Source organism: Euphorbia lathyris, chromosome 2, assembly GCF_963576675.1.
Source record: "Euphorbia lathyris chromosome 2, ddEupLath1.1, whole genome shotgun sequence".
Classification (NCBI taxonomy): domain Eukaryota; kingdom Viridiplantae; phylum Streptophyta; class Magnoliopsida; order Malpighiales; family Euphorbiaceae; genus Euphorbia; species Euphorbia lathyris.
The window spans coordinates 30,122,304-30,131,838 of NC_088911.1; the positions used below are offsets into that span (position 1 = coordinate 30,122,304).

The 9,535-nt window shown below is 34.0% G+C and overlaps 1 protein-coding gene across 4 annotated transcripts; it reads left to right on the forward strand.

The window, feature by feature from the left end:
* Window positions 1–1,251: 1,251 nt before the first annotated feature.
* LOC136217608 (SWR1-complex protein 4) lies at window positions 1,252–6,970 on the forward strand. 4 transcript variants are annotated; one of them, XM_066004203.1, is made up of 17 exons: window positions 1,252–1,423; window positions 2,354–2,536; window positions 2,619–2,705; window positions 3,195–3,260; window positions 3,354–3,413; window positions 3,537–3,593; window positions 3,754–3,883; window positions 4,053–4,120; window positions 4,323–4,415; window positions 4,559–4,606; window positions 4,947–5,126; window positions 5,410–5,520; window positions 5,992–6,087; window positions 6,214–6,285; window positions 6,369–6,423; window positions 6,503–6,635; window positions 6,716–6,970. In XM_066004203.1, the coding sequence occupies exons 2-16, from the start codon at window positions 2,423–2,425 to the stop codon at window positions 6,625–6,627; spliced, it is 1,362 nt and encodes a 453-aa protein (XP_065860275.1). In that variant the 5' UTR covers window positions 1,252–1,423; window positions 2,354–2,422; the 3' UTR covers window positions 6,628–6,635; window positions 6,716–6,970. The 4 variants fall into 4 exon arrangements, with proteins under 4 accessions (XP_065860275.1, XP_065860278.1, XP_065860276.1 ...); XM_066004206.1 differs by having other exon boundaries at window positions 6,515–6,635; XM_066004204.1 differs by having other exon boundaries at window positions 2,415–2,536.
* The last annotated feature ends 2,565 nt before the right edge of the window (window positions 6,971–9,535 follow it).

Sequence of the window (9,535 nt, forward strand, 5' to 3'; positions counted from 1 at the left end):
ATTTTTTATTATTACTATTGTTATATATATTTATAAGAGTAAATAGAAATTTATGATTATACATAGCAAAACAAACATGATAATTAGGGGTGTGCATCGGTTCGGTTTAAACCGCATACCGAACTGAGTGAATTCAGTTTTTCGGTTCGGTTTTTTTAACAATTCGGTTCGACATCGATTTTAATTTTAAGTTTATTTCGGTATTCGATTCGGTTCTTTTAGGTTTGACAGAAAATGTAAAAAAACGAACCGCACCGAATTACACATATTTTACATTTATATAGTGATTTTTATTTGTTATTTGTTATTTTTAACTTAATTCGGTTTGTTCGGTTTAAACCGAACCGAACCGCATATTTCGATTCGGTTTTAATTCGGTTTTACCTATTACTCGGTTCGGTGTCGGTATGAATTATTTTGATCATTTTGGTATTCAGTTTTTTCGGCTCGGTTCGGTTTTGCACCGATGCACACCCCTAATGATAATGTAATGGTAATTACCTTACATCAATTATAAAATTTTACTAACCAAACATGGTAATGTAATGGTTATTCCATTCCATTACATTACAACATTGATTACATTACAATCTTGATTACATTACATTGCATTACAGCGTACCAAACGCACCCTAAAGGTTTGAAATCGACTGCGTTGCCATCTAGAGAAAGGCTGAAGACAATCTATTTTTTTTTTTGGTAAGAAGGGAAGAAAAAAAAAAAACAAACAAAAACCTAACCCGGGATCAGTCTAGGAAGACTGACCCCAATCCTATCCTCAAGAAGAGAAGGTAACAGAAAAGAAGGAGGAACGGAAAGGGTAGAAACACCTAACATCCCCCCATGCCCAGCAGCTGCCAAGCGATCCGCCACGCGGTTTTGCTCCCTATAAATATGGGAGAAGGTAAGAGAATCGAAGGCAGGACGAAGCCTCAAGATGGCTTTAATGAGATTCTGACCCTTAAGACAAACAACCTGTCTATCCGAAATCCTGTTGATAGCCTCCAAATTGTCAGACTTCACCGAAAGTCTTTTAACACCCATGCGAATGGCGAGTTTAATGCCAGACAAGATCCCCCAGAGCTCTGCAGTAAAGGAGGAGCCCGTACCTAAGTTATGGGTAAAGCTGAAGACAATCTATGAGAGCATGTGTTTCATTTTTTATTTTGTTTTCTGAAAAATGAATTAAAACGATGACGTTTGGATGTGGTGAAACGATACCATTTCGTTTAAGAAAAAGAATTAAAATGTTATTGCTTTTGGTCCCAATCCCCTCCTCTCGATTTCACTAGTTCAGAAATTCCAAATCGGAGACCGTCGTTCATCGCTGCTCCCAAGACCCAGCCCCTACCGGTCCGTTGGTCACCTCTGCCGCTGCTCCTCACCGTCGACTGAGGGAAAGCGTCGATTCTGAATTCTGCAGGTAATGGTTACATCCATTCTATTATTTGATTGACTGATCTGATTCTGAAGATTACATTATCCTCAATTTTTCTGATGGTTTTTTTAATAGAAGTTAGAGGGGGAGGGTTTGAATACTTTCGTTAAAATTTCGTGGAGTAATTTAATGCATTTGTTAGTTTTTGTTGTTCAATGTTATAAAACCCTAAACCAAAATCAACTTAAAGGCTATAATGCAATACAGACAAAAAAGAAACAGAGAAGGAACGAATTAGAAAACAGAAGCATGTACATTGTTTTGAATTTGCGAGATTCCATCATGCCTTTTTACATCTTCCACACCAGCTTTATCGGCTAGCAGGTGATCCTTAATAGAATTTCCTAACCAACTATCTTAACTCTCTTAACAATTTTCTTAACCATTTGCTTACAGCTGGCTTGGTTAATGAATTTATCATTTAACAATCAGCTCATATGCTCCAATAACAACTCTAATCCAAAAGCATTAGAAAAAGACTATCAATTAAAGAAGTTTAGGATCATAAGCTGAAACCCCACATGGCTACCACATGAAGTACAATAATCCTCAAGACCACCCTTTGACTTGCAATATTTCTCATAATTTGATAGTGAACTCTAAAACCAGCTCAACTCAATCAAAATCCTCATGATAATTTTCATTAATTGATTAAATTAATGGATCAATTGCTCCTTTTATATTAATGCTAGCTAGAAGGAACGATTAGATGTGCCTTTCCATAGCTCGATACTTTATGTTAATGCTAATGGCTAAATGTAGTTGAGTCACGATATTATTATGGATATTAGTTAGTCAAGCAAGGCTAGCACAAGTGTTGACAATGCCTAATTCTTTTGGATATTAGTTGTATACTTTTGGATATAATTATTTTTCTTATTGATGTTGTGAAAATTTTGTTGTTAAATATTATAGCTCCAACTCATCCGGGGTCCTGGTTCCGCCACTAAGAATAATAACCCTAACGTTTCGTTAGAACTAGGTATGGATGCAAAGGACATTCTAGGATTACCTAAAACTCCATTGTCAATAACGCAAGAGAAGAAATCCCAGCCTAAGAAGGATTCCCAAAGAAAACCGGATGGCATTTCACGCGAGGTATGTAAACGTACATTATGTTCAGTGTGCTTGGAACTGATCAATCAAGTGAATTTCTCTAATAGTGTTTGTTGATTCATAGGTGTATGCACTTACAGGCGGTTTGGCACCTCTTATGCCTTCGATTGATACTAGTCAATTGAAAAAACGCCCACCATCAGACGAGAAGGTCCGTTATCATATTATCTTATATGATGTCGCAGCATTTGCTCATTGATTCTGTTAGAGTCACTTCCAATTGCTCAAGTTTGTAGGGTCATTTATGTAACAGTTGTGCGAAAATTTGAGGTTTGCTGAAGTTAAGGTTGAGTTGAGCTAATATCTTACTGGTTAGGTCATTTCCATTGTGGGTGTTACTTGTGGTGGAGTCTCTAGTTGATTTTAAATGCTAAAATGTTGGCTGGAGTCCTGAATAAATTCTTGAACTTAGCTGTTTGTTAATAACATAGGATTATTTGATGGAATCAATTTCGTCCTTAGTTATGCAATCCTTGTTCATTGAATGTGATGTGATGTTATGCTTCATTAATGTTGCTTTGTTACTTGGTTGTACTGTAAGCTGATTATATAATCCTGCATATCTCATGTTTAATTGTCCAAATTAATTCAAATGTATGAACTAAGATGTCCCTCTTATGAACTTGAAAATTTTCATCAGATCACATGGCAGTGGCTTCCTTTTACAAATTCTGCTCGGAAAGATAATCTACAACTTTACCATTGGGTAGGTTTCTTAGCTACTGAAGTTGCCTTCTAGCTTAATAGCTACTCTGCCATTTGCAGTATGTTAAAACTACATGTCTTCTATGATTTGCAGGTCAGAGTTGTAAATGGTGTTCCACCGACTGGTGACTATTCTTTTGCCAAGTATAACAAGGTATTCTCAAGTTTGTCATGTGTATCATGCGTAGTATCTATGTGACTTTTTTTATGTTTTTTTTTCTTTACTTTCATTATTATTGAGTGTAATTGGCTCTGCTACTTGTTAACATGGTTGCAGTCTGTTGATGTTGTCAAGTATACAGATGAAGAGTACGAGAAGTATTTGACTGATCCTGTAGGTATCAACTCATGGTTGCATCTTCATAACTCTTTGTTGATGCAATGTTTTAAGGTTTAGCCGTGTTAAGTGTGGCGGGGAATCGTTATTCTAGGAAAATTCCAAAGTCCTCTTGTTTACTCTAATGAACTAATTCTCGTAAATTTTTCCCTGGTAGACATGGACCAAGGAAGAAACAGATCAATTATTTGACTTCTGTCAAAGATTTGATCTTCGTTTTGCTATAATAGCTGACAGATTCTCATCATCACGAACTGTGGAGGAATTAAAGGATCGATACTATAGTGGTACTTCTTTTTTTCCATCTGTGCATTTAACTGTTTCTTGCTGACTGTTTGAATATCCTTTATGTTGTTCATTTTTCTAATTAAAAAGGGGCATTATTTGATAAATATTTGAGTAAATTATTGAAGTGTTATCTAGTATTTGTTGATAATGATGATTCTCTCTGACTAGTTTCTCGAGCTGTACTGGTTGCTAGAGCTCCATCTACTGGGGATGTTTCTGGACATTATCTTCTCAAGGTGGGAAGCTAGCCATCTTATATATATATATATATATATATATATATATATATATATATATATATTTTTCCTTTTTTTTGTTATTTGAGTTCTGTGCTTACTTGTAATCTTGTGTATTAGTTGATTGCTGCAAGTAAATTAGGTTTGAGATTTCTTATATCATATTAGCATTATTGGTGGCCTTGTTTATTTGTTCATGTAGGAACCATATAATGTTTCACAAGAGATCGAGCGCAAACGTGCATTATCAATGGTCCTTTCACAAACAAAGCAGCAAGAGCGAAAAGACGCTGAGGTGAGGTCTGTACTTTCTTCGTCGCTAACTGTAGCTGGATAATTTGTTTCTTGAAAGGATCTGCATTTGGACTTCGAGCTTACACATTTTATATTTATAGTTTATTTATTGTCTAGAGGCTTATATGCCCTTAATTTCCTCAGGTTCTCTCGGAAGCTAAAAGGATAACTGAGTCACGCATGGCTGCAAGGGTAAGTTATTTTTTAGATATGTTGCTCTTTATTTTTTGTATAACTAGGGGTATTGATCATAAAGGCATCAACAAGGAGGGGAAGGAGCTTGGGCTATAAGCTATTACTGTCAAAAAAGGGAGTGATAGATTGATTAATGCCATAACTAAATTTAAACCGCTTGAAGTATATAATGGATTTTAATATTTGATTAGATGCTTGCAATAGTATACAGAAAAGTAATTTTTCATCGTGTTGTACAGGTGTTAGCATTATGGTATCGTTTAGTTTAATTTAGCTTTTCCAGTAGTGTTTTGAGAACTCTCTTTCATGTAACATCTAACAGTAATTTTTTGGTCAGGGTGGTGAAGAATCTGCTCTGCATGTAGCATCAAATGCTGGTCCAGAAATTGCTGAGACAGCAACTAATGTTGATGATACTGTATCACCTGCTCCCAACGCCCAGATTGCTTCTGCAGCTGTTGCAACTTCAGCTTCAGTAATAGCAGAAAATGCCTCCACTCTAGCTACCCTGCGCATGGTTTGTAAATTTATCTCATTCCATCCTCCCTACTCCTCTCTCTCTCTCTCTATTCTCTCCTACTATTCCTACCTACCTCTACAATTTAATCGGATCTCCTAGGGGTAAGAAAACAGCAAGTGATGGTTTTTGTTTTTGTCTCCGACAATGTTGAGTTTCTGTGTATTTGTGTTCTTTGCTCTTCAACTTCATATTTCGCCTTGTAACTTCTGTTCGGAGGAAATTGATTGATTTATCTACAGTAAGAATAACATAGTCTGACTGATTTGATAAAAATTGTCAGCTTCGTGTATACTCGAGAACATATGCACTTGAGCAAATGGTGCAAGCTGCAAGTTCAACTGCAGGGGTCCGGACAATCAAAAGAGTTGAGCAAACATTACAAGATCTTGGAGTATGCTTATGCTTTCTGAAATTTCTTTTATATTATTTATGTTGGATGATATCATGTATTTTGAATGTTATAAAGGAATGTAATTTATGTTATCAGTTTACTTCTAAAGGCATTTATTAATATTATTTTTTTTAACTCAGTTGGATTATTTGTCTTGTGAAAACAAGTAGGACTTTTTCCCCATAAATAATTCCCATCCATGGCTTTGTACCTATTTCCCTTTCTTTGCGTGGTGGCGGCTTGATTGCTATTGTTATATTCATCATGTTCCAGTTTCATCGAATACTTATATTCTTATAAATGATGATTTTTTGGTTCTTGTCTGGATATTTCTTGATTAAGTGCTCACATTTTTTCATAGTACTTGTACTTTGCATGAGACGGAATAATACATGAGATAAGCATTCTCCATTCTTCCGTATAACTTGCCTTTTAGAATTGGATATCATATTTGGACTCTTTTTTTGACAGATTAGTTTAAAACCAAGGGTACCAACCAAAGCTGTTTGTGCAGAGCACCTTGAATTAAGAAAAGAAATATTGACCCTTCTGAATCTTCAGAAACAGGTATTGCGAATCTTAGTGATCACCATTTTTATTTTTCTAATGAAAAGAAAATATCCATGATTGTAAATATGCGATGACAAATATATTTAAATTTCTTGACATGTATGTCTTCCTTTTGTGTATCAGTTGCAATACAAGGAGGCAGAAGGTTCCTCTTTTCGTGAAAGCTCATATGCTGAAATGCCAGGCACACCTAAGGTCGATAAACACTCTACTTTTTATTGCTGGAAACTATACATTTACTCTCCATATTGATTTTGTGACTGTCAAATTGTTAACAGCGTCCACACCGTGATCAGGATCGGACATTTGTTCCAGACTCTATGAGTTTTGGTGGTAAATTGCTTGGATTTATGGCCATTTTGGTGTTTCCTTTGCTTTGCTTTATGCATGGTCTTTGTAATATGATATATAGTTGGGATATCAGGGGAAAGACTTGTACGAAAGGACCAGAAACGCAAGGGACCTGGAAGGTTAACTGAGGCTCCGTCATCACCAGCTCATAAAAGGCCGAGAAAATTGAAGGCATCTGACCTGTGATTTTGAAGGTGAGGAAGCAAACCAAACTCGAGCAGGCGGGTTGTTATTATTTTTGATCATTAATCTCAGTGTTCATATATAAATGCAGTTTCAGTTTCATCTGGTTGGTGGACAAGTAGCAAGTTTTGCCAATCCATCTGGTCTGAGCATGTTAGTATATAGTTGCTAGTTATAGTAATTAATTGTAAAATCCTTTGCGCAAAGGGCATAACACTTGATACTGTTGTGTAAATGGTTTTTATTTAGCGGCTTAGGCTTTCAGGGGGAAAGTTTATTTAATTTAACACTATGTATATGGATCCCATCTGAGAATTTAATATAGAGGAAGTACTAATTAGGCCTATTCATTAGTATCTAAAAGGAACTAAATTTCATTAGATGAATATAACATTTACATTTTTATTAGTCCTATAAGAGGTTACAAACACTCTTTAGTGTATATATAGTTAGCTAAAAGAGAGGTTTTATTGCAATATATGTAGTTGGGAAATTAGAGTTGGCTTGGGTTTAATTTCTTGTACGGATCCTTGATCTGCTTTTGTTCGTGTAGCCTGTTAGCAAATCTGCAATTGAAATTCAATGAAGTCGTCTTAATTAGCATGCAAACCGATATTGAAATTCACTAGTGAAGTTGAGCTTCACACGATGTCTTGTGTTAGGATGTATAACCTTTGCTGCTTTATTGTTTACGCAATGTTTGTCTTTTTGAGGTTTCTTAAGGAAAGATAAAAGCAAGGTATGTATTTCTTTTGAGGTGTAAAGAAGGGGAATGGTAAGGGATGATAAATGATGGATTAAATTGCTTAGGTATTTCAGCACTCCAATTTGCTGAATTTTTGGGGGGTTTTGATGGTAAGATAATTACCTTCACCTTTCAACATTATTTTTAAATACTGAGGATATAACAGTTATTTCATGTATAACATTACATTTTATTTTTTATTTTTTTGGCTTAAACCACTATTTGGTCTTTGATCTATCCAAAATTTTGTTTTTTGGTCTTTGACCTATTATTTAGTTATATTTGGCTTCTAGCATATCCCAATTGGTGAAATTTTACCAAGTTGAATGGAGACTTAACAAAACTTGTTATCCTATTGACATATGACGATATTTTTACACTTAGATTTGGTAAATTTTATTTTAGGATTTTTTTAAATCTAATTAATTATTTTTACATGAGAAAATCTGTGGCAAATCCATTTATCAAAATATCACCACATAAGGGTAACAACGGTTTTGTCAAATCTTTATTTAAATTGGATGAAATTTCATCAACTGTGATAGTTTAAGAGCCAAATATGATCGAATAATAGGTCATGATCAAATAATAGGTCATGATCAAATGATAAAATTTTGAATAGAGGGCTAAATAACATTCTAAGCCTTTTTTTTTTCTACTCTCAAACTAAATACACAATAATGTCCATATGGACCCTGATGTTCAAATTTATTTAGTAATTAGGGTTAATATATGATCCAAATTGACTAGATACAATACCAGTATTATTAAAGCAATACTTACCTTCAAACAATAATGCATTTCATAGATAAGTATCATTTGATTTACTCTACTTTAGTATTATGGCCAAGTAAACTCTCAACCTATTGAAGGTTTTATAATAAAATTTTGTTCTTAACATTTTGAACGTGAAGTAATTTTGGATGTTCAAATAGTAGTGGAGTAAAAAAAAAAAAAAAACAAATTTAGCCAATATGGAATGCACTTAAAACCTTCTTTGTTTTTATACAAGTCAAAATGGCATCATTTTGATTTGGGCTCGAAGAAAAAAAAGAAAAAAAAATACACACCTCTTCATGTGTTGGTAGTGTAATCAATACTTGCAAATGAAGGGGTGGGTAAGGGTAGAATGACCCTTGTAAGTGGTGGTTTTTGGCGAGAGGGTGCATTGACACTCATACTTCCACGTCGGAGCTCAGGTAAGAGTCTCATTTTATGAGTTATATTACCCATTCAAATCCAAAATAGTTACAAATTTGAAATATTAAAGACAAATTTTTTTATTGTTTCTTGCTTTAAGAGTACGTCCACTTTTCTAAAAACATTAGGAGCAAAGTTGAAAAAGGATAAGTTACTCACATAGTTCCACTACTTAGCATTTATTTTCATTATATGGCTTCCTTGATCCATCACACTCCTTTGACAAATGCACCCGAATTTTATACTTTATTAACATAATAGTTTATTTTACCTTTGGCTAAGATGATTACTCAAATAATATATAATACTCAATTATAGAAATGATGAAAATATTATAAGCAACTTTAATTTTTAAATTTTTAGAACTCATGTCATTTAGGTGTTTAGTTAATAAAAAGAAAACAGTTGTTTATTTTGAATAAAAAATATAATTTTAAATAACTTTTTTATTTTGAAATTGTTATCGGTTCTTTTGATTTATTCAACACTAAATGTAGAAAGCGTAAATTTCAGAGATTATAATATTTATTTTTGAAATCCAAAAATTATAATGAAAATAAAATTCAGTAATATTATTGAGGAAAATGTGCATAGCCATTTTTGGTGTTAGTTTTTTTTTTTTTTTGTAGGATTTTTTATGTGTGAAATATTATTAAGAGTTCTTTATAGGTAAAAAAACATAATTAAACCTCTGAATTTACATGTTTTAAAGATCAAGCCACTGATCATTTATTTTTCTATATTGAGCCATTGATCATTGATTATGTTATGGATTGGACCCTTATTTAACTTTTCCGTCGACTGTAGGAGATGAGAAGATCGATTTGGCGATTCTAATGTTGAAAATCACAAAATGGGAGACAGGGGCGGAGCCAGGACCCAAACCTCGGGGGGGCTCCACTCTATGTAGAATTTCTTTTCGTATAACGTCTCAAGAATTTTTTTTCCAGCATGTTCAATGTTCAT

Bases quoted from the DNA above. Each gene is read 5' to 3' on its own strand.
- LOC136217608 (XM_066004203.1), top strand. From the start codon at position 2,423: ATGGATGCAAAGGACATTCTAGGATTACCTAAAACTCCATTGTCAATA. The intron at 4,416-4,558 runs GTGAGGTCTGTA...TAATTTCCTCAG, and splicing joins AAGAGCGAAAAGACGCTGAG to GTTCTCTCGGAAGCTAAAAG. The intron at 6,088-6,213 runs GTATTGCGAATC...TTTGTGTATCAG, and splicing joins TTCTGAATCTTCAGAAACAG to TTGCAATACAAGGAGGCAGA.